The 26,243-nt window shown below is 38.8% G+C and overlaps 1 protein-coding gene across 6 annotated transcripts in view; it reads right to left on the bottom strand.

Annotated features, from left to right (window-relative positions):
- The window catches only part of TBCK (TBC1 domain containing kinase), a 185,255-nt gene that overhangs the window by 71,892 nt on the left and 87,120 nt on the right, over positions 1–26,243 (bottom strand). For all 6 annotated transcript variants that reach the window (XM_075929695.2, XM_075929700.2, XM_075929699.2 and 3 more), the window contains 2 exons: positions 19,372–19,408; positions 16,510–16,671 (listed from right to left, as the gene is read on the bottom strand). In XM_075929695.2, the coding sequence (XP_075785810.2) occupies positions 16,510–16,671; positions 19,372–19,408 (199 nt within the window). The remainder of the gene's footprint in view (positions 1–16,509; positions 16,672–19,371; positions 19,409–26,243) is intronic.

Here is a 26,243-nt window from a genome sequence, read left to right as displayed (position 1 = left end):
AAATTTGACATGCAAACAACTTCGTATTTTTCTTTAGGAAGACCGTTCCGGCCTGATTCTATCGTGCATTACATTCCTTTTGCTTGGGATTATTGCATATTTTATACTACTTCTAGGAAAACTTCAGCAATTCTTGTGTGTGAAGGGAGACTTATGTCCTCTCAATTTTTATTTGGGCACTGTTGGATGTAGAGGTGCTCAGATGTCTTTTAAACTTGCTAAGGCATCCTACTTTTATCTCCCTTCAAATGTCATTCCAATTTCCAAATGTAAGTGATCCAACACACACAAAAAGCTTTTTGCTAAAAAGAAAAAAAATACTAAGCCCCCCAAAATATTTTACTTATTTTCCTGAACTTTGACTATTTTACTCTTCATTTGACTCTTGTAAGCTGAATTCTCCTTCCTAGGCATAACTGCTACCTCCTTTTCCTTTCAACACAGTCAATCTAAAGTCAGAAGGATGCTTCAGTGTGATGAATGGGTGATATGGAGATGGCTAGTTTTTTATGCCACATGTCTTTAATATTATCATAGAAAAAGGAGAGGACATTTTAGGGCATTCTGTCATAAAGAAGATGGATGGTTTTTCTTCTATATCAGGATATAACAATGCTCTTTCACAAATCAAAACATTTGTCATTATATTTTTGATGCAAAATTAACGTATAACCTCAAGCTCTCTCCCTTCCAATTCCTCTTTATGGTAGAAAGCTGCTATAGGTTATTGTGTATCATTAAACATATCTAGACAATATATTTTATTTCCTGCAAGTTTAATGAGCTGGATAAACAAATCTTTTAAGTAAATACTGGTAAATTAGATGCTATATTTTTTAACAAAGCCAATCATTAATCTCTCCAGGTTGATAAAGTCTGGAAAGCATGGATGAAATGTATTGCTGCTCCAGCTCAAATTCTTGCCACCAATGTAAATTCCATCCTAAAAATCATACTTCATAAATTGAAGTCTGAAAAGCTTATTAAATATAACTGACATCAGTAATACAACATGTACTTTATGGAATATTTGAGATTCGGTATAGTACAGCAATTTTCCTAAATCTCCGATTATTTGTCTTTTGAGTGGATGCAAACAACTACAAAACATCATCTTAAGGGAACTTGCCTGACAGCTGCACATGGAAGGGTTTTTTTTTGTTTTTAACTCTTCACAGAAGAAGTGAGCTGAACAATTATCGAAGCAAAGCCTGTCATAAATGGTATTTATTTAATGAAGATGTATACAGAATAGGTCTTTGTGCACAATTTAATCCCTTTCAGAGACCTTTTCCTTTGGGAAGAGGACACAAATGTCAAGAAGCAATGTTGGCAATATAAATTGTGATTTTATACATGAAAGTTTTGCAAATAATTTGTCCACAATGAGGCCTGGTATCTCTGGATGTTTTGTTTTTTGAAGTGGGGAACTTTTTGTTTAAAAAAGGTTTATTGTGTTAAGTTGTAACTAAAACTTACAAAAGCTAGAATATTCAAAGTTGAGGTTTAGCACAATATCATTAATCTCTGATCAGAATGTATGCTGCAATACCCAAGAATGATGGTTTGCATTAAGAATAGATACTCCTGAACTCTGAACTCTCTTGCTTTTTTTTTTTTTTTTTTTTTTTTAAGAGAACATTACTGTTAACTAGACATGGTTTGTGCATTGCCATTCTTGCTTTGTATAAAATAGAATCTGTACCAGTTATTTTGATTCTTGTCTTGCTAGCTCTGCTTATGCTGTCAGCAGCAGCAAGTATTCAACTGGAAAATTAGTTAATGAATAATTAGCAAAAGTTACATTTCAGTAATTGCTATTCGGGGTTTTTAGAATGAACCTTCATGATGTTTACAATTATTAAATAGCCACCTGCAATATAGCATTTCCTTATGAATTTTAGTAGCTCGCAATTGTTTCCCCAGTTTCTGCAACCCCTTTTTCTGAGGTGCATAAGCCGATAGCTGTAAAGATTATATATATTTTTGGTAAGTTTTTCATTAACTTTTTTTGCTGGTAGAAAAGTACTTAGAAATAAATTAAAGCCATGTTTTATATAAAAGTCAGGAAACGATGTCTAGATGAGTGCATTTACACTTGGTCAGTAAGGAATCTCTCCTTATCTGAAAGGCGATTTTACTACCTGGCTTATTGTATTAAAACTGTTTCAGTTGGAGGAAATCTCAAATTGTTTAAAGAACCCTTTTTTGAGTTGTACTGTATATTTGCATAAATGTATGTTGAGCTCTTATTTTATATAAAAATAACTTAATATGTACCATGTACATGTCATTTTACTGTTTTAATGCATCATGCTTGTAACAGGCATTTCATTTATGAGTGAGTGATTAATTTGGGAGCAGTTCAGTATTTTATTTGTATTCATAAATTGGCATAATGTTAGATATATTTTAAATCACCTTTAATTACTTGTCAAAATGTCTTAACTACCCTAGCCTGGCCAAAATAATAGTAGTTTGGTGGGGGTATGGGAAGAATTAATGAAAACACCGTGTGAGAGGTCAACAGCTTTGCACAAACTGTAGTCCCTTTAATCTTTAAAAGTTGAACAAGCTATATCTAAGAACATTTTTGTTGGAAGGAATGTATTTGTGCTGCATAGGGCTTCATTTTTAGTGTTTGAGGAATGTCTCAAATCTGGACATTCCCTACACTAAAGTCTCCAGTATTTTGTCACAATTCCTTGTTAGAGCAGGCTATATCAAGTACAGATTTTCCTGTTCTTGAACTTACTCTGATATGCCCCGGTAGAGCTGAACTATTTCCTCACTTTATTTTCCTGCCAGTGTTCTCTGTTCACTATTTTCTATAGCTACAAATCAGGGTATATATGTGGATCAGATAAATGAGTAGCAAAGGTGCTTCCCTTCTACCCCCTGAGCTTAAATTTAATTAAAAAAAATAGGGGGAAGGGATAGCACAGTTGTTTGAGCATTGGCCTGCTAAATCCAGGGTCTTGAGTTCAATCCTTGAGGAGGCCATTTAGGGATTTGGGGCAAAAATCTGTCAGGGATGGTACTTGGTCCTGCTGTGAAGGCAGGGGACTGAACTTGATGACCTTTCAAGGTCCCTTCCAGTTCTAGGAGATAGGCAATCTCCATTCATATCAAATCACATCTACTTTTTTCAGAGAAAACCTAAGGTTATGTTTGTGGATTGACCTCTAAATCACAAGCATTTTTCCTGCTTCCCCCCCCCCCCCCCAGCACATACAAACACTGAATATTTATGTGGGCAATTACAATACTATGATGCAAGCAAAGGAACTGAATAGGTCAGACAGCTTGATTTATGACCTTTCTACAGAAGTGACAGTACAGCTAGACGATTACAAGCCACCTATATATGCCAAACAAAAAATACAAAGGTACCATGATGAAAGAGATACAGCCAATTTAAAACAATCATATTTCTCTCTGATATATCTTTACCTATTATTACTACTAACGCATGAGGACTAACTGAAAGGTGGGAAAAAAACCCAGTGTTCCCTCTTTTAAAGTTTACTAACTGCTTTTATTCGTGGTCATTTGTTCTTCCTCTTTTATTGACTGGAATGATGACAAAATTCTCATGCATTATAGAAGAAAGGTTTTTTAAATCTCTCAGTCTGGCTGATAGGTGAGGAAGGGATGTGAGCTTAAAGATATACTCAGATTCTTAACTAAAAACTTTTTCCTTAAAGAGCCATCAGTTTTTCTGTGTTCAGCATCAGGAGAAGAGGAATTGCTTTTTCTTGTGTGAGTAGATTAGCTGGCCCCAGAAACAACAAAGGAATCAACAATAGGACTATGGCCCCAAGTGACACTATAAACTGTCCAAAAATGAACACAGTTCAAAGGCCTGATGGGGCAAAACACATTTACATTTGGATGTCTCTGGTCCAGGTCCTTGGGAAGGGACAGCTTGATGTAGTGGAAGTAGTTTCACTGGGGGTTCCTTTGGATTCAACTGGCAGAATTTAGAAAAAGAGTTAAGAAAGGTAGGTTAAACCATTCTATTTAAATATTTTCACTGCCTTTTGGGAGGCTCCATAAGTGGGTTTGAGAAACCGATCTCCTTGGAAAGAATTGGAGGAAAAAATTCCAAACCTTCTCTTTGTGTGTGTGGAATTCTGTAAATTCTAAACATTTAATGAGACTTACTGCTATAGTTACTAGCTCTCAGCACATTCTACTTGCCTGTAAAACTCTACCATGCACAGACGCCCACATGGAGAGTGTGCATGGTTTCAAAGTTCATTCTGCGCTAGGATGGGTTAGCTTTACAAGTTAAAATAAAAAAAAGAACAAATTAAAAATTCCTTAGAAGAGTTAGATGCCTTCAAGTCACTAGGGCCTGATGAAATGCATCCTAGAATTCTCAAGGAGCTATCCGAGCCTTTCGCTATCATCTTTGAACAATCATGGAAGTCAGGAGAGATTCCAGAAGATTGGAAAAGGGCAAATGTAGTGTCCATCTATAAAAAGGGAAATAAGAACAACCCAGAAAACTACAGACTAGTCAGTTTAACTTCTGTGCCAGGGAAAATATGGAGCAAGTAATTAAGGAATTCATCTGCAAACAACTGGAAGATAATAATGTGATAGGTAACAGCCAGCATGGATTTGTAAAGAACAAATTATGTCAAACCAGTCTGATAGGGTAACAAGTATTGTGGATATGGGAGAAACGGTGGACGTGGTATACCTAGACTTTAGTAAAGCAGTTAATATGGTCTTACATTACCTTCTTGTCAGTGAACTAGGGATATACAACCTAGATGGATTGTAGTGACCTCCTCTGGTCCAGCAAAATCCCTCATCTGCAACCAGTCAGGTCCCAAATGTGCTGGACCAGGGAGATCCAACGTGTATTGTTATTTTTTTGTGACTATAGACACACTTTTTCATGAAAAACACACAAAGTTGCAATGAAAATATAAATACATAAACTCCAGCAAGAAATGTTCACACCTTAACATTACTGCTGCCCCAAACACACACATTTTTAGAAGAAAAGAGATACACCTCAGACTGTAAGTTAGATGTGCTTCCTTTACTTTCTGGAAACACTCAACCTAGTTACCTGGCAAACACTCAAAGCCTCTGCTTTTCATGTTTCGCATTGCACCTTTTCTATATACTTTATCTCATTTAATTACTGCTGTTGAAGTTAAATCATGCCAGTAATTTCTGTTTTATTTATGTAGTACTGCAAAGCACTGGTGACACTATCCATTTCATCTTCTTGACATGATTCAACTTTAGTTGTATGTTACTTTCACAGTGACAACATTCTATGACTCTGGGACAGAGTACTAAAATCTCATTAACGAGAAAAAAATATGACTGTATATTTATGTAATAAACCAACAAACATTCAGTGTAATGAAGTCTTAAATAATGAACATATTATGGATCTACTCTATTGACATATTCCAATGATAATACAATAAAAATAGATTGAAAACACTTAAAAAAACCCATTTCAGTAGGGTGCTGAACCAGGGTCAATCCACCTAAAAATTTAATGAAACAGAAAATTAACGTGGGGGGGGGAGGGGGAAGGGGGGAAGAAGAGAGGAAGACTTTTCTGAAACGTTTTTATTGACAAAATGACTTTTTAATCTCCACCCATTCCTAGGGCTACGGATACGTCTGACTACTTTCACTATCCACGTTTTGTTAGATAGGTTTTGTCCATTGGTCCTAGTAAATGATGTCACATATCCAAGAGATTCTCAACCTTTTCCTTTCTGCCTTTCCCCCACATGCTCTAAAAATTCCATTGCCCACCTGTGCCACAACAGCTGTTTTTCAGTAGATTAAAAGCCTTGGCTGAAAGTAAGAGGCAGCAAGCAGAGCAACTGCCAGGGCCCCAACACCACAGGAGATCTTGTGAAGCTGAGTTGCTCAGGCTTTGGTTTCAGCCCTAGGCAGAGAGATGTGGGATTCAGCTTTCTGCCTGATACCAAAGGAGAGAATCTAATGTTAGCCCTGATCTCTGGTTTATTTTGGTGGACCCCACCTGCAACCTGCTTGCAGTTCCGCAGGGGGTCCCAAGCTAAGAACCACTGACATATCCTAACTTCTGTTCAAACATTTTTCCTTTTGGTAATAACAAAGCTAGTATTAAAAGAGGAGAGAATAAACCCGCTCAGTAAGAGTTGTTTTCTTAGGAAGCCTCTATCTATGTAATGACCTTTTCCTTGTTTACTGTCTACCAATCTACTTGAATATAAACTTACCCTTTAGCTAGAATTGTCTTTTAGAAAAAGAGTATACATGTGATTTTCTTCTGACAGTAACAGATATACAGTAACAAAAGCACAAATAAAAATGAAAGTTTTAGTGTTCTTCCTTTGCTTTTTAATCCCATCATAGTGAATGTTAGAAAAGGAGACGCATGAACATCATGTAGCTACAAGTGGAAAAGGTGAATAATTAAAGGATTTTCAGCTTCAGGTAAAATTACATCAATCTTGTAGGCTTTGACACTACAGAACATCCTTGGTGAGCAGGTGTGCGCTCACAAATCGCTCTGCTCCTATACCAAAAGCCTCACCCCATTTCTTCCAGCAAGACATAAAAAAAGAATTATTGGCAGATGTGTATGGCTTCTGCTTCACAAATACCATTATTAACGAGTGATGAATCTCCATAAATTGCTTTATAAACACACCTGCCACTTGTATCTCAATAAAGCCATCAAACACAAACCAGGTATTAGTAATATGTGGAACCAACATGTTTTCACAAAAAAAAAAAATCAATCCAGACTATCTCCTGCTAGAAAGAAAAAAAAGAATGCGGCTTTTTTTGTCTTATAGAATTTTCAATCTAATTTTCAATTTTATATGAAACCACCCAAGTATAGTAGCATACTATATATGAATATAATTGACAGAGTCCAAAATTGTTTTTCTTCACAAATATACAGTCATTTGGTACTGCAGGATAGCACCGCTAAGTCTGAAACAATTACCTTGTAAAATGATATGCACAAAAAATAAACTTCTTGAGCTTGGGCATGTTATTTCAGATACGAGCGTCATGAATGTATAGTTAAGGTGTGAGAAGGAGCTCCACAATTTAAAAAAAAAAACTAGCTCTAATTGTCTCTTAGGTCCTTCTCTAAAGGAGGAAAAAAGCTAAGATTTTTCAAAAGTATAGCATAAAAAGTTTAAATAAGTCCTTTTCAAAAAACTAACTTTCCATCTTCCAAAAACTCAATGAGAACTGGGCAGTGGATTGCCATCTGTGCCATTGACAAACTCCACTGTTACAGCTGCATGCATCATAGATAGAGGTGAGCAGAGGATGTTCCAACAGACGGGGAATTGCAAGTCAGTTGGTAGCTACCTAAAGAGAGAGATTGTCATCTCAATGTGTGCACTCAGCCGAGCCAAGCTCTGATGTGCAAGTATCTTTAGCACCTAATTCTGATGAACATATGAGATGAGATAAGAATTATTTATGGAACCTCAGTTTAGGATGTCCATAGTTTTTTTTTAGTATTTGGGTTCTTTTACAGCTGTATGGTATATCAGTGTTTATATGGTCCTTACCACCATTGCACTGAGCATCTCTGGTAAGTCAACTTTTAAACAACAGCTAGTAGCTTTACCTACAACCCATTTTTAATATTCAAATAAAACTTGTTTTCTGTCACGATTCAGCTAGCTGAACTTTGCTCTTTCTTTGCTCTCCCTGAGTGCATCCCTTTCCGTTTTAGGACTTGTGCCTGCTACAGAGATTACTGTATATTGATAGAAAGGTTTGACCTGTATAGGAAAAGAGAATGGATAACAAAAAGTTTAGAATGCTGCTTGTTGGTTACAAGCCGAGGAATGCTAGGAGGAATGGATGGGCCAATAAAATGTGTTTTGGCCACAAAGATGTACCATCCTAATCAAGAGCATGTCCAGCAACTATCCTACAATAAGACCAAATATTTGTGCAGGGGTTATTTCCAACATTTTCAATTTTTTTGTCTTGAGGTAAACATTGCAATGTTATGGTTTCCATTAGGAAAGATCAGAGTTCAGATTGTTTAGCTTAGAGTACAGTACTGTCAGATGCAGGATTCTAATCTTTAACAAACTGTGATATTACACAATACAGGCGCTCTCAGGACTGTGGCATTTTAGTGGTTTTACTCTAGGTATTATTTGAGTAATGTGATATAAACTGCTTGACAGCTGTAAGAACTGAAAGTTTACAGACAAACAATAGAGAAACAGTCATTTTTAGGGATAAATCAGACTTTTTTTTAAAGCCTTTACAGAGGGAACAAATTTCAAACAAAACAGACTGTTCAGAAGACTGTTAAAAACAAACACAAATCCATTACAAAGATGGATTACCAGTTATGTGTGTGCATGCATCAAACCCCAAAATGTGATTTACTAATGGTATGCTTCCAAAATTAAAGTATTATTAATTAGCCTGTTTCTCTCTCTGCTCATAAAAGTTAATTTTACTATGAAACGATATGACCTAAGTTGCATAAAATGATTTGGTAGCTGTAGATGAATATTCTGCCTCCAAAATTATTCTTGGAAGATTTTTATATTCAGTTAAAAATAAATCTCCCAGAAAATAGCAAGTACGGTCCATCTTAGAAAAAAATACACAGCTAACACATCAAGAAAGTCATTGCCTTTGTAAAAGTGTTCAGATAATTTGTAAGTATCATGTAGGGATTCGTTGTACCTCAAAGTAGCAACCTGCAACCCCCATATCTATCATTTATAGACAGTGGTATTTCACGTAAAACATGCCATGTAAAACATCACATGAGAAGTCTTGATCTACTGAAATCAACTGTTGTTATTGAAATATGTTGTAAACTTGGGGAGTCGTCCACTGTTGGTTTCCAGGGACAACAAAAGGGGTGATCTACACCTAGACAGCCATTAAATCACCATTAATCTGTATAGGAGTTATAAGCAAAAGACTATTCAATTCTATGATTCAGCAAAGCTTACCAGGATATTTCTGGGCTAGCATTTTCTAGGGAATGCTTTTGCCTCTCTCTTCCCCCACCTATCCTGAAGACTGGTCCCAAGGGTTAAAGGCAAAGCCTGTGTATTAAGAGGCAAGAAAATATTTCTTGATCCAATTACTGCTTAGTCTAATAAGGTTTAGGATTTAGACTGTGCGCTTACTTTTTATTTTCTTTAGTAACGATCTCTGACCTTTTGTGACTACCACTTAAAATAATTCTGTAGTTAATAAATCCGTTTTATATTTTACCGAAAGCAGTGTGTTTTGGATGAAGTACTTGGGAAATCTCAGCTCTGTTTACAAAGGCTAGTGTATGCCCTCTCCACATCAAGGGAGGGAAGGACTGGGTAATGAACTTACAACTGGTCAGCCTTCTGACCAGGGCAAGACAATATGGTTCTGGGGTGCAAGGCTGGAGATTTGGGAAATTTGCTGGTGCCTTTTTCTAAGTGATTCATGAGTGTCTCTGAGAGCATTCTTGCAATTTAGTCTGTTGTGCTAAGTGATAATAGCACCTGAAGGGATCTGGTGCTTGTCACCAGCAAAGCATGGAGAGTGACTGACAGGTGGGAGAATTAAGAGGGCACAGCAGTACCCAGATCCAGGTTGTACTCTGGGGATTCCATCACATGCAGATTGGAATTACATATGCCCCTCTTTTTACTGGCATCGTTACTTTTCCAATGAGAAATGGAAACTGCATTATTACTCAGTGCCCCTTGGTATGGTACCTTCTGCTTCTGAGATTTAGACTAGATAACTCTTGTGACGCCTTCTAACCCTATGCTTTGATGATTACCAATGTACTAGACGGAATATGATCTTATACTGGTAAAATACATATTTTGAGAACTCAGTGAGCGTTTATTAAAATGAAGAAAATGTGAAAACCCTACCATCTTGCAACTTTGATGAGAAATAAAACAGACTCAGACTGGAAACCAAGTCACTTTCATTGTCAGGCTGAGATAAGCCAATTGGGTGTGCAGCAAGCTTAAAAAACCGAAACTTTAGGCTGTTGAGTCATAATTGATGTTAGATTGAATCACTGTAAATGTCTTCAACAATCATCTTTTTCTCAGTTTTAGGTGAGAATTGACCCAGTTTTAGGTGAGAATTGTCTATAAATTACGTTCAGAAAATTTTCAGACATGGCAAAAAGGTTATTTCAATCAAAATAATGAATACTCTGCTTAGGGGCATACAGGTGACTAAGAGTATCATTAGGCTATTCCTTTAAGCCAGAAAGAGTCAGATATATACAACTAATCACCATATGTTAAGAGAAGATACTGCATTTTAATTCCAAATAATGTTGATATTGTCTTTATGATTATTTTCCTGGTTTTTTTTTTCAGAAGCCAATTTGGACTGCATTTCGAATTAACTTCAGAACTTTAAACTACACTGTGTTATCACCTACAATGTTTCCTATGGTACAAAAACCTCAACTCATTTATAGTGCATTTGTTATTACCAGGGCTCGCAGCGCGGCCCCGCTGGCTTAAAATCTACTCGCCACAGAAAAATAGATTGAATCATTTGTTGAGCTCTGGTTATCACCTATACCTCCTTTTAAAACGTTTCTCATAGGGTACCTGACATATATCATGCCACTGCAATTTGATTCCTACAGTAACATCAGTAAAATGAACAAAACTCTGTTAACAAGTAGCCTAGTATAATGATAATCTCACTAAACCCTGTGTATGCTATAATTGAGATTTATTCCCATAACTGACATTCCTATATTGGCAGTCTAGGAACTATGACTGGCTCATGGGTGCTCAAGGCAACTTGAAGCAAATTTTATTTTTTTTCTATAAAAAAAAAGCAGGTCTCAGACTGTGTAAACAAAAGAGCTATAAAGATATTTGTTGAATGTACCATTTTCTATGATGCAGGCCATTAAGAAATGTCAGAAGCACTTTTAAAGGCACTTTTGGAGCACCAAGGATTTTCTGCAAAAGTTATTATTACTGGAACTGTTCATCTGTTATTGTTCTAAATGTGTACTTAAATCTTCACAAACAACTTTGGAAACTTTCTACAGTCCTTTTTCCCTCAATATATGCATACTGGTGATTCCCTATTTCTCTGAAATAATAGTTATTGGTGTAGCCTATATTTAATGTTTTCCAACACAGAGTGTGGTGGACAACGTTCTTACTTGACAAATCATATTATTTTATATAAAATTAATAAAGTTTCAAAAGTGCTTTGAGCTTGGCATATTATGGTTTTTGGAACTATTCCATTGCACAATAAATCACAATAATCCTAAATTATGTCAAAGACATACACTATATGATTAGACAATTCTTCAGTATATAGGACTTCACATCTTCAAAATTCCTTACAATATTATATAATTTAAAAATGGTAATCATAAAAAGTCAGAATCATATTTCAAGTCTACTGTACTATGAAAGCTAACAACATTTTGTTCATACACCATGCTATTACAACGTACAGGACACCCATAAGAATATAAAAACAATTTGGTTGGTTTAAGACTCATTGAAATATATAATTAAGATATACTCAGACAAATAAATCAGGAGAAATGACCTGGGCAAAAACGTAATTAAAATATTTTTGAACTGAGCTCTAGCCAAAATATTTAGCCAAACAGCCATGGAATGGGAGGAGATCCTTTGAACAGGTTCACACCTTCCAGAACTTCAAAGGAGATCTTTTAACTTTAGGAAAGGAATTTGAAATGACCAAAAATGCGAGGGAAATTAAAATACAATATGGAACAGGATATCAAATTAAATTAGCTATTTTATAAATTGCAAAATATAATGGCAATTGTACTTATAACGGGCCGAACAAGAAATGGCTTTCCAAGCATTTGAATCTGCACCCCTCACCCACAAGCCTGCCCTGCTAGAACTCTCAGGAAGGGAGCAGCACCAGACCATTCAAAGCAGCTAGCTTCTCCCTCCCTGTGCCTCTCTGCACCATGTGCTACAGGGAGGGCAGAAAGACTTTGTGTGCTGTCCTCGCCCCCAGCACAATCTCTCAGCTCTCATTGGCCAGGCAGACAGCCTGCCTGAGGGTCCCGCTGGGCTGCTGGCTGGGAGCCACATAGGTAACTGCTTCTCAACCAAAGCCTTCCTCTAGCATCACATCCCCTCCTGCATCCCAACTCACTGCGCCAGGCCAGCACCTAAACCCTCTGCACCCTCCCACTCCTAGGTCACAACTCCTTCCCAAATCCTGCATCCCTTTCTTTTGCCCCTCCCCCATGTCAGAATCCTTTCCTGTACCAATACCCCATACCAGCCTTATACCCCCAATGCCCTGCCCCAGGTCATAACTCCTTCCTTCACTCAAACTTCCTCTCAAACCCACACTCCCTCCTTTATCCCATTCCCCTCTGCACCCAACCTCTGTCCCACATCCCCTCCATAGAAAAAGGCAGCCCTTGACCACTTACCAAAATCTTGGAGTGGCCCGCCCATCAAAAATCATAAGAGACAGTTGCTGAGAGCAACTGATTTAAATAACTGATTTTAATGAGTGAAATCAGCAAGTTTGCAACCTTCATTTAAATCATTAATTTTAATCATGTTTTTCATTTGTACTTTTTAGATTTTTTTTCTAAAAAAGGCTGATTCTTCTTGAAATGTGTAAACATTATAGATTACCATTTCCTAACTAACTTAGGAGCTAGCAATAGTAGAAAATTGATAAGGGAAACCAACGGACATAAGGCAATATATATGGCTAGCAAAGTTAAAGACAATAAGGAGTTTTTAACTATAATAGAAACCAAAATGTATCCTCACAATGGCACTGACCCATTATCAATAGTAATACAGAACAGGCATTAGTGTTGGCTATTTATTTTTGCTCTGTGTTTGGGGAAATAAACAGATAATGTAATCTCATCATGCAGGATAACATTCCTTCCACTACACTAGTACTCAGATTGTTAAACAGAATTTACTTCCTTTAAACATTTTTAAATCAGCAGGTCAAGATAACTTGCATCAAAGAATTTTAACAGATTTGGCAGAGGATCATGCTGGACCATTAACGTTACAAGCCTAGGAGCAATGAGGAAGTTCCAGAAGACTGGGAGAAGACTATTTTTATGCCAATTTTTTTAAAAAAGTCAACAGGATGACTTGAATAATTGTAGGTCTGCCAGCAGTCCTAGAAAAGGTGGCAAAACAACAGATTCAGGACTCAATTAATGAGTAACACAATGCTAAATCGACACAGGTTTATGGAAAAACATAGCCTGTTAAACTAACCTGATATCTTTTCTGATGACATTACAGGTTTAGTTGATAAAGTCAATATAGTTCTAATATACTTCTATACTTGTTACTGCACAACATTTTGATTAATAAACTAGAATATATAATTAGCATAGCACACATTACATAGAGTACAAACTGGCTAAATGATAGGTCTCAAAAATGTAATTGTAAATAGAAAATTGTCATCAAGCGGGTGAAAATCAGGACAGTGCTACTGGTATCCGTTCTTGGCCTTACACTATTCAACATTTTATCAATAATCTAATCTGAAAGTGAATATAAAATTCATCACTGATCACGTCTGCAAATGATGCAAAACTTGGTAGAGAGGGAGAGAACAGATTACTGTTTCAGAGTCATCTGAAACACTTCGTAAACTTGGTACAACAAACAATAAATGTTTGTCTAAGAATCTCAACCATATTTAGAGCATTGGAAAAACTCTATTCTGGGAAGCAGAGACTCTACAAAAGATCTGGAGATTGTAGTTGAAAAGCATCTGAACATCAGTTCCCAGTACGAAGGTGTGGTCAATGCATAAACAAGGAATCCCAAGTAAGAGTAGAGTGGTTATTTTACTTCTATGGCACTGGTGTGACCATTGCTGGAATCTGTATCCAGTTTTGGTGCCCACAATTAAACAAGAACATTGATAAATTGGAAGGGGTTCAGAGAAGAGCCACAGGAACAAATGAAGGATTAGAAAAAACATTTTATAGTGGTAGATTCAATAAGCTCCATCTATTTAGTTTAAGAAAAAAGGGAAGATTAACGGGTGACTTGATTACAGATTGTAGATATTTACACAGGAAATAAATATTTAATAATGGGCTCATTAGTCTAGCAAATGAAGGTGTAACACAATCCAATGTCTGAAAGAAGAAGCTAGACAAATTCAGACTGGATATAAAGTACAATTATTAACCATGACAATAATTAACCACTGAAACAAATTCCCAGAAGGTGTTACGAATTTTTCATCACTGGTAATTTTAAATGAAAATTTGATATTTTCCTAAAAGATATGCCACAGGAATTATTTTGGGGCCAGTTCTATGGCTTGTATTAGATAGAAGGTCAAAGGATCAAAATGGTCCTTTCTGGCCTTAGACTCTATGGCTCTATCAAGAGCTTTTACACTCAATTTGGTGCTTCCTTTTACTACCTGTACATATTTATTTAAGCAATGGAATAGCTTAGTGCATTAAATCAGATTAATAATTTTTTACATTTTTACTATATTAGGGAACGGTGAATGGTACATTTCTTATTAACTAAACGTTAATTTTTAAATTTTGATGTGCATCAAACTGTTTGTAAGAAATCTGCATTCAATTAAAAAGTATATAACCCGCATTTAATATTTGTATTAAATAAAAAAATACTGTAATTGGATACATAAGAAGAAAGGTTTATCAAATCATGTTTTCTATCTAAAACTGATTAATTAAACAAAGGAAAATATAGCTGTAGTTATTGGAATGAACTGATTTGTTTTTGGTCACTATGTTCTTTAAGACTACAGAACTTGTCAATCTTATCCTTTCACATCTAGCTTTTATTCAGGGATTTGAAGAAGAAAGGCAACATTCGTGTTTTTTCAACTCCCAATTAGTTTCATAACTTTGAATGAGCTAGTCTTTGAACTCAACTAGCTGAATAAATTTAAAATGAAAAAAATATTCTCTCTGAGCCCACAAAAGCAAGTACTATTGTCAAAAGCTGGTTTAGCTCTTCAGCACACTCTTGTTGTAGATGTTTAGCCAGTGACTTCCACCAATTCATTGGTCTGTCTTCCTTTACAACTATGCAGCAACACATACTGCTCAATAATTTTTTAATTTAAACATTTGTACTAGATTAGAATAAAGTTAGGCCTTAACTTAGGGTATTCATTTCAAATTTAATTTATACAACTTTTAAAAAAATGAACTTGCATTCTATTTAAATGTTTAACAAATCTGATAAATTAAATAAAATCTGATTTTCTTCTTGTTTCTTTAAACAATTTTAATCTAACCTGCAGCTCTTTGCTATAAGAAGTTTAGTATCTTAAAGCCCTGATCCCATAAATGTTTGTGAGTTTACTTCATCTTATTACTGTGAATAGTTCCACTGATTTCATTTACTCACAGCATTAAAGTTTTAAGCATGTACGTGTTTGTAAGACTAGTGCATAAATGACAAAGTAACAGAGAAACAATGGTAAAATATACATCAGGAAAGAGGAGAGTACAGAAATGATGGGTGAGGGAGACAAAATTATTTAGTTATCGCCTATCTTGATGGTTCAAAAAACAGTTCTCTTAAAAAATAAAACCATCACATTGCAAGTAGATCTTGAAATCTGGTATGATGGTATTACAGCAAATGGATGTGCCCAAAAAATAACAATAAATAATTATGCAGAGCAGTATTTTATATATTTTAAGCGCTATCTGAATGTTGATTAAATGCAAGTTAATGAAAATATATCTTCCAGTTTAAGTTTATTTAGTTCAAATATTTTTTATTATCCAATAAGGTTTTGCTCAGAAGTAAGGCCGTAGCCTCATGCTGGACTGTTACATTTTCAGGTGATACAGGTTGTTTGTATTTAACTAAGTCACATAAGTATCCACTGAAAAAGCGGGGAGAGCTGCTGATCAGTGACTAAGGGGACCTCATCTGGAGTAGCTTCACTTCTATGCAAACAGTCTCTTATAAGCTTTGAATTTCAACTGTGGACTGCTTTAAACAATGCTTCTTTATTGGCTTTTAAACTACTTTTTGTATTCCTGCTCTAATGACTGCTTCTGTAGCAAGAAATGTAATCCTGAACGAGGGAAGTCTAGGGCTAATGCCATATACTGGGATAACCATAGTAACAGTGAACTGAGCAGAGCAGAGTAATTCATTAAGGATAAATTTGACTAACTTCACCATTTCCTGTTTGTGACATGGCAACCAGTAATTTAAATTTTTGAATTAATTAATTATTTTAAATTTGACTGATTTCTCCACGGTTTATTTGAATCCAAATAACAGAACCTGCCCATGCACCCCTGAACAAAATAGAGACTTTCTTGAATTCACTGGACTATGTCCCAGGTCCTAAACACTATCATAAGTTTCCATAACCCTTTCAGGGGTTTGGAAAATTAGATTTGACAAACATAAATATGGGCAACAGAATATTTTAAAATAACATACAGAAAAGAAAAAGTCACCGTTTATATACCTGGTAAATCTGAAAAGAGCAGAATGCATTCATTGAATCCATTAGCCAGAAGCCGGTCCCGCAGCTGCTGCAGAATAGCTACTCCAATGCAGAACGGGAAGGAAGAATTCCCAAGTAGTAATGTATCCCACAGATGAAAAATTTTGTGCAATGGGAAGACATCTACAAAACAGCATAGGCAACAAAACATTGATTATGATAAACAATGTTAAGTTTTTAAAATATACATGACTAACAGTCTACAAGTTTTATTATTGCCTAAAAAGTTACTCCTTTTTAATTTGGGAACAAACAAGCCTAAACTTGTTTAGCTATAGATTCGTTTTCATATGGAGATTTATTATTCCCTATGGCAATGAACATTTGACTTCAATATTAAATATCTACTTTTTATTTTCTTTTTCTGATCAAAAGTACACAGTTTTAGGGATATTTTTGTCTCATTTGGAACAATCAGTAATTATGCACAAGGCTACTAATGAGGGTGGGGAGAAGGGCAAGTGTGAAAAACAAATGGTATGCAATAATTCTTAGCTGATTGAGCTTTCAGCAGGGATTTTTCTCCTGTGAAGACATTCTGAATCTTTTCTTTCAGACGGAAAAAAGGACTAATGGCAATGTGTGCATAAAATACTCCTGATAAAATTATTTAAAGCATGTTGGGTAGGATAAAAGTATTAATTCACTATTTGTCATTAGAGGAAAACGTGGCAGAATTGCTGTGCTCACAAAAGGTTTAACAGAATGTACTAGTTGTGGTCAAGAGATGACACTGCTTGTTGCACAGGCAACCTTTGACTCTGACATTTCACCAGCATACAAAACTTACAGTATTTTCCCAATAGGAATATTTTGCTCCGTTAATGTTTTTAAATACCCCCAATATCATCTGCTATGAAACTGGAAAACATATCTTGGGGAAGGAGGAAGAAGTACTTTGAATTATTCCTCTCTTACATCTGAAATAACACATTATAATAATCTCCATACCGAACAGTCTGTCTCATTTAAATTTATTCAGGGGCAATATTCCTTTTACCTGAGCAACATCCTAAAATCATTGTACATTAGTAATAGGTCTGTGTAATAGTAAATTAATGGTTTATATAATGAAGGTGCATTTGCATATGTTGGCCTTCATCACAAAGTCACTATCACTTTCTCACCTCAAAAACTGACTATTTTTTAAATGTGACAAATTTTATATGAAGATTTTCCTCTCTAGATAAGGGCTTCGTCTTTCACTACTGATTCCTACTTCAAAGAATAAGAAAAAGTGCCAGTTGTCAGGCAAGCTATATAGAGTATGACACAAGAGATGTATAAAATCCGGAAATGTATGAACAAAGTGACTAAAAGTGTGATTTCCCCCATCACCTAACTCCAAACTAGGGATAACCTGGTTAATTGAGTAAGCAGCAGATATTAAAACAAACATAATGAAGTACTTCTTGACATAATGCAGTGGAATTCATTGCAATTGATATTGTGATGTGTAACTTGGTTGAAAAAATAAATAAGTACATAGAAGACAGATCCATCAGTGGCCATTAGCCACGATGCTCAGGGACACAAAGATCATCCTCAAGGAATAAACCACCAACAGCTAGAAGTTGGGTATCACTCAAAATCACCTTGTTTTGTTCTTTCCCTCTGAAGCATCTGGCACTGGCCACTGTCACAGACAGGATACTGAGATATATTACACTGAGTCAGACCAGTGCACCTAACGGGTTTTGGGGCACCACTGAGAAATCAAATAAGAGTGAATTGCTTAGAAAGAGGGCTACTTACCGCCCAAGACTGGGGGTCTTTCACTGTAAGGTACCAAACCAGTTACAAAGAGCACTTCTGTTTGCCACACTGGCTAGCAAGAAGTCACACAAGAAATCCACTCAAACACTCCAGCATTTCCTCTGACACAACCAGTATCACACTTACACGGATGTGCGGTTATGAAAACCAATCTCACCAAATCAGAAGTTTCTTCTGATCCCAAAGAACCAGCTACATTCCCAGATCTATTTATACCTCAGATCTTAACCAAAAGAGCATACTGTGCCAGTCCCTGAGAATCTAAAATATGAAGGTTTGTAATAAGAGAGAGATGTTCCCTTAAAATTGTTTAAGGAAACAAATTACATATACCAGTTACAAAGTTTCTGGTTCAGGCTTGGAGTAGAGCTGGAATAAAGTGATATCTTAAAAGTCTCTGGAGTATATCCTGTGTTAGGATAGGTCATCAGTCCTTCTAGGACTTAAAATACCAGTATATAGCCAGCATTCATAACTTCGTCAACAAAAATCATACAGAACCAGCAAAGCATAAGCTTTCAATAGACACCTCACTTGGCCAACTTTGTACAAAACTTGGGGCAAACATAAAACAGTGGGTGCAACACTCACCACAAAAATCTAATAATGTCACACCTAGTATGACCATTCTTATGGGTAGCTACTGACTGATACTATTGTGGGGGTAACCAGAGTGATTTACTAACTGAGAGAGGAACAATAAACAGATTAAGATGATGATGTTTGAAAAAGAGACAGGAAATTATAACTAGGGGAAGCCTGGAACTGAAATTTCTGAACAGGAGGTTTTTTTGTTTTTTTTTTTTATCTAAAGATAGAAGACATTGGTTCTCTCAGAGATATATTGAAAGACTGGGATTCAGTTAACATTGGATATGAATTTATATCCCTATGGACTCCAGTTAACCTGGGGTGAATCTGAACTAGCCTTCTAGGAATGAAGGCTCTATAGTCGTCTCTTTTAAAATGAAATGTATATTCTATGGAAAAATGGGAGAAGTTAAATATGAGGAAGTGTTGCTATTTAATCAAAGAAAATATACTCACGTGTAAACATTGTGAGAAACCAAGGAATGGCATACAACTACAAGAAAAAAAAAGGGATAAAAAACACATTTTGTTATGATCTAAGGGTCTTGTCAAGATTGAATTTCTATTACATTTAGAGCTGTATAGTATTTCAAGTTCAGTTTCACTTTCAGGAAATTGTAACACAGATAACTTCACATTTGGGGCTGAATTTTCCATGAATTTTCCTTTGGTTAAAGAAGTTTGTTTTGTTTATTTACAAAAGGCTGAGCAGCATAATTTCAGGCACTTTTAAATTCAATTAAAATAAAAAAAAACACACTTGTTTTATCACAGTTCCCATCTTTGCATCCCACTTACATATACAAATAACTTCAAATTACACATCTTGGGCATCTGAAACTTGGCAAAGAATCTTCACTGACTAGTACATAGCCACGTAGGAAAAACAAAATAGTTTGGATAACGAAGTTATAAACAAGAAGAAATTGTTCTATGCAGCCGAACACTCAGCAAGGCGTAAGTGTTCAAGGGAAGTAGAAAGTCAGTTAAAAAGGAAACCGTGTAACCGCTGAAAATCTTACATGGTTAGATGGAGCTGTGGGCTCTGCAATATAAAGCTTAAATAAGTTTTAGCAAAATGCAGGACTATGTAGCACTTTAAAGACTAACAAGATGGTTTATTAGATGATGAGCTTTTGTGGGCCAGACCCACTTCCTCAGAGGAAGTGGGTCTGGCCCACAAAAGCTCATCATCTAATAAACCATCTTGTTAGTCTTTAAAGTGCTACATAGTCTGGTGTAGCTGAAGCAAAATGCAGGACTAACACGGCTACACTTCTATTACTATTTTAAATAAGTTTTAGACTGTAGAGCCCATAGTGAAGCCTCCTCGGGAGTAGGGCCACCAGCCCTTGCTGGCCCCACCCTGGTCCTGGAGAGAAGACTTTCGCATCGCAGCAAAGCCACTTCCCCGGAAGCAGAGTCAGCAAGAGCTGCCAGCCCCACCTCTGGTGAGCCAAAGTTTAATCTGTGGAAAGAGATGGGGAGGGGCGGGGGTGAAGGAGGGAACCGGGCTGGGCCCGCTACGGACAAAGGTTGCTCTGGCTGGCTGGAGCAGCCCCTGCCTGCAGTCGGGGCTGAAGCAGCTCTCCAGACCCTAACTGGAATTGGTAAGCATTACCCATTTTGGGAGATTACTGATTAACCTTTCGCATCCCTAGAGTGTTCAGGATTATTGAGAAGAGCACCAGGCTATCTGTTTCTTTATGTAAGATCATCTATTAAATGTGATTTTAATGTATTGTGTGATTTTTTTTTTCCAATGAACAATAGGTACAATTCAGCCTTAAAACACTTATTGATGTATTATATGCTATTAGCAGTTTAGGCGCTTATGCTTAAAATTTATGTCACCTGAAGATTTATGGTGACTCAAGTACAGGCAGTCCCCGGGTTACGTACAAGATAGGGACTGTAGGTTTGTTCTTAAGTTGAATCTGTATGTAAGTCGGAACTGGCGACCAGATTCAGCCGCTGCTGAAACTGATCAGTTTCAACAGCGGCTGAATCTGAACACCAGTTCTGACTTACATACAGATTCAACTTAAGAACCCCAGGCATCCCCAAGTCAGCTGCTGCTGAAACTGATCAGCGGCTGATTCCAGGAAGCCCCAGGGCAGGGGCTTCCTGTAGTCAGCCACTGGTCAGTTTCAGCAGCGGCTGACTTGGGGACACCTGGGGCAGAGCAGCTGGGGTGCTGCTGGGTTGGTCCAGTAGCGCCACCGCTCCTCGGCACTACTGGACCAACCCAGCAGCACCCGAGCTGCTCTGCCCCAGGTGTCTTGATTCAGCCGCTGCTGAAACTGATCAGCAGAGCAGCAGGGGTGCTGCCGGGCTGGTCCAGTAGCGCCAAGGAGCGGTGCTGGGGGACCAACCGGCAGCGCCCCACCTGCTCTACCACAGGCCCGGGGCTTTGCTCCACGTCTCCCTGGTCAGCTGGGGGAAGGGGCCACTAGCTGCGCCCTCCCCCCCCCCCAATAGACCAGGGACACGGGGAGCAAAGCCGCAGCGGCGGCGGAGTCCCGCGCCTCCCCGGCTTTGCCAGAGCAAAGCCTCAGAGGCGCGGGACTCCTCACCTCCCCAGCTTTGCTCCAGGTGTCCCTGGTCTGCTGGAGACGGTCCCCAGCAGACCAGAGGCACCGGGAGCAAAGCGGCAGCCGCGGCAGGGTGCCGCACCTCTGAGGCTTTGCTCTGGCAAAGCCTCAGAGGTGCGGGACTCCGCCGCCGCTGTCGCTTTGCTCCCAGTGCCTCTGGTTTGCTGGGGACCGTCTCCAGAAGACCAGGGACACCGGGAGCAAAGCCGCAGCCGTGGCGGAGTCCCGCGCCTCTGAGGATTTGCCAGAGCAAAGCCTCAGAGGCGCGGGACCCCTCCACCTCCCCGGCTTTGCTCCAGGTGTCCCTGGTCTGCTGGAGACGGTCCCCAGCAGACCATGGGCACCCAGAGCAGCTTTCCTCGCCCCGGAGGTCGAGGTGGCGGGACCGCTGCGCTCTGGGCGGTCCCGCTGCCTGCGAGCTCCGGGGCGAGAGAGCCCCATTCGTAAGTGCGGATCCGACATAAGTCGGATCTACGTAACTCGGGGACTGCCTGTACTTACTCTGCTATGAGGCTTCCTGGTCCTTAAATATTTTATGGTGCAACAAGTCTTTCAAATAGTTTACTTTATGCACTTATGCCGCTATAAATATGAAAGGCAGTTAAAAAGTTATGCCCTCTTTGGTAACCGGGACAGTTTATGTACAGGCAGTCCCCGACTTACGCGCATCCGACTTATGTCGGATCCGCACTTACGAACGGAGCTTTCTCGCCCCGGAAGTCGGGGCGAGAAAGCCCCGTTCGTAAGCTGCTCCGGTGCCCCTGGTCTGCTGGAGACCGTCTCCAGCAGACCAGGGGCACCGGGCGGGTTCCCGCGCTTCTGAGGCTTTGCCAGGGCAAAGCCTCAGAAGCGCGGGAACCACTGCTGCTGCCACTTGGGTGCCGGTGCCTGTGGTCTGCTGGGGACCATCCCCAGCAGACCAGGGACACGGGGAGCAGAGCCGCAGCGGCGCGGGGTGCCGCGCCTCTGAGGCTTTGCTCTGGCAAAGCCTCTGAGGCGCGGGACCCCCCGCGGCTGCGGCTTCAGTCCGGGTGCCTGTGGTCTGCTGGGGACGGTCCCCAGCAGACCACAGGCACCCGGACTGAAGCCGCAGCCGCGGGGGGTCCCGCGCCTCAGAGGCTTTGCCAGAGCAAAGCCTCAGAGGCGCGGCACCCCGCTGCCGCTGCGGCTCTGCTCCCCGTGTCCCTGGTCTGCTGGGGGGAGGGGGCGCAGCTAGTGTGCTCCCCCCCCCCCCAGCAGACCAGGCTTTTGTTTTGGACTCTGGGGCAGAGCAGCTGGGGCGCTGCCGATTGGTCCTGCAGCGCCCGTGGGCACTACTGGACCAACCCGGCAGCACCCCAGCTGCTCTGCCCCAGGTCCTGATTCAGCCGCTGCTGGTCAGTTTCAGCAGCGGCTGAATCAGGACGTCTGGGGCAGAGCAGATGGGGTGCTGCTGGGTTGGTCCAGTAGCACCCCAGCTGCTCTGCCCCAGGCGTCCCCAAGTCAGCTTCTGCTGAAACTGACCAGCGCTGACTACAGGAAGCCCCAGGCAGAGTTGCTCTGCCCCGGGCTTCCTGGAATCAGCTGCTGATCAGTTTCAGCAGCAGCTGACTTGGGGACGCCTGGGGTTCTTAAGTTGATTCTGTATGTAAGTCAGAACTGGCCAGTTCCGACTTACATACAGATTCAACTTAAGAACAAACCTACAGTCCCTATCTTGTACGTAACCCGGGGACTGCCTGTACTCATACCATCTTCAAGGGTTTCTTAATATTAAGGAAAATGCTTACAAAATTAAAGGCAAAAATCTATGTGGATACTAAGTTGAAGTTCTACAGAAAATCACCGCAGGTCATGAATGCAAAGGTTAAATTCCAATATCAAATTTAACTCAACTGACCTGTACATATCCAATATTTTCCATTTCTGGATAGGTTCATTTTAGTTAGATGTATAGCTTAATACATTACATTTATGTCACAAAACGCACAAGTCAGTGCTGCTAAAGAGCCTTCATTTTGCATTTTCTTATTCCTATTGACTAAATGAACAAGTGTGTGTTTCTATTTTAATACAGGCAGTCCCCGGGTTACGTACAAGATAGGGACTGTAAGTTTGTTCTTAAGTTGAATTTGTATGTAAGTCAGAAATGGTACATACTGTAGGGGAAACTACTAAACATTTCTCCAGAGCTCAGTTTTATTCTCCCACACCTCACTTCCCTCAGTCCTTTATTCTCAAGCTGAGGTGTCTGCTGAGAAAAGCCGCTCCGCGTCTCCCTGGTCTGCTGGGGGGGGGGGAGGGGGAGAGCGCTAGCTTCGCGTCTCCCTGGTCTGCTGGGGGGAAGCAGCTAGTTCGGGGTTGCCTCACCCTGTTTGTAAGTAGGGATCCGATGCAAGTCGGATCCATGTAACCCGGGGACTGCCTGTTCACTCTTAACTGGTTCAGGCAGTGGGGTTGTTGAATTGATGAAGGTATATCTGCCAAAGTGCTCCTTGACACAGAGCTTTCCAAAATTTATCATAAAAGCCACTTTAGATGCATCTTTCTTCTAAACCAACTTTTCACACTAGTAGCAGAAAAAATGAAATGACTAAATTGACAGTATTGTCAGCATTCACAGAAGTCTTTTTGAATGGACCTCACTATAGCAAAAGGCTCACATTCTGACAGTAAAAATTCTTCTACTCGTTGTTGTGATACATCCACACAATCTGCTCCCACAAGTGTATTTTTGGAAAGCATTCCATAAAAAACTTCATATTCCTCATATTACCACGCATGAAAACCCTGTATCAGTTTTGTGCCCTCTCATCACGTTTAATCATTTGTTCATATACAACAAAATGCAGTATATCCACTAGAAAAGCATACCTAGAGGCTCCTGTATAGGTCCATCTACAAGGAGATTAGATCTGTGGCATGGACACAGATAGCCTGGGTCAGCTGACTCAGGCTTGTAGGCTTGGGCTCTGGACTAAAAATTGTTGTGCAGCTACATTTAAGGCTGCAGCCTAAACTCTGGGGACTCTCCACCTTCATGGCGTCCCAGAGCTTGGACTCCAGCCTGAGTCCAAACATCCACACAACAATTACTCTTATTTGTTGAATCCCCCTTGTTTGTAAATTATTTAATTGAGAACTGAAGTAGATTAGTTCAGCCTCGTGATCTGTGTTAACTGAGTAGATTTACATACATTAGAAATTATACATACAAATGTAAATACAAACACCTACAGCTGTGTATACATTTTTTCAATAGGTAAAAGAAAAAAAAACATGCTAAATTGGACATAACAATAAACACTAATACACTATAAGTATAACGAACAGTCAAAAACTTTTACCCTAAAACACAGATCTGACTACAAACATCAGTCACTAATCCTGACAATTACCTAATATGAAATTAGGCCAGACAATCTTAAAGTAGCAGGTAGTTAGAAGGGAAATTACTATCTGAGTTAAAGGGGAAGTTATCCTTGTCATTCTCTAAAATATAATGCTACAACATGAAAGGAAATAGATAACTATAAAAAGATTATAATAATTTAACTCCAGTGTTTTTAATGCAAACAAGAAAGCACATACTACATTGTTCAAGAAGGTAAAAAGTGGAAAATGAAGAGCCAAAAGAAGAACAACATGCATTTAGTTTAAAGTACTTGCCTCACAAACTTAAATTTAAAAAAACAAATATGCTGGACTATTTACCTAGTCAAAGCTTTACTTTAAGGCTACTCTAAGGATATTCTTAGTATATACTGCCCCCTAGCAACCTCAGGATAGAATAACTATGCCCTAGGACTCTAAGTTAAAACTTGCACTGCAGTCATTTTCAACCCTTTTCCCCTGAAGCTCAAACTGCCATGGGTTTGCAGACAGGTAAGGCCGCCCTACATCTTCCTTGCAAATGAGAACTGCTTAATATTTAAAAGAAATTTTATGCAACATTCTATAAGAACAATATGTGAACTTCGTAGACAGTAAGGCTATATATACTACACGTATCCCAAACTAGCTATTCTGTATCTTTTACGCTCGCCTGTTATTTTGAAATATAACAGGCTCACTATTCTGACATCCTCATAAACCTCATTCCACAAGGACTAAGGGACATTTCGGAATAGCGATTTATTCTGAAATAAGCGCTGTGTAGACAGCGCCAAATTTCAAAACAAGCTATTTCAAAATTAACACTCGAAATAAGCTACGCAATTTGCGTAGCTCAAAAAGCTAAGGCTGCAGTATAGAAGCACCATAAGTAATATAGAAAAACAGATCTAAACTTCCATACAAAAAAAGAATAAAAACAATGACTCAAAGCATACACTTATTACAACTGTGAAAGAACACTTCTCTGAGAAATAGTCTGAGATCATGAGTTGTAGTCCCATAATTTTCATTGTTTAATAGATAAACTTCAATTTAGTCATACATATAAAAACAGGGATTTCCACCACTTTTTCATCTATGAAGAATACAACCTATCCTCCCCAAAATTAATGCATTTGAATGTGTCATGATTTTTCTGACAATTTACAAAAAGTAGATTTACCTATTAGGGCATCCATTTGGAGAAGGAAATTCCCAGACAAAAATTATGTTAAGGTAGCGTTAAAGTTGTGAGAGGCTATTACTACATAAGAGTAAAATATATTTTAGGAATAATTACCATCACCATCATCCATCAACCACCCCAAGTCTGAAGACAACTGGCTTAGTGTTTTTATTAATTGGCAAGGCAGAGCTTTA

The sequence above is a fragment of the Pelodiscus sinensis genome, chromosome 4 (genome assembly GCF_052426305.1).
Source record: "Pelodiscus sinensis isolate ZL-2025 chromosome 4, ASM5242630v1, whole genome shotgun sequence".
Taxonomy (NCBI): Eukaryota; Metazoa; Chordata; order Testudines; family Trionychidae; genus Pelodiscus; species Pelodiscus sinensis.
Note: the sequence above shows the minus strand (reverse complement) of the source record. Positions and strands in the feature narration are given on the sequence as shown.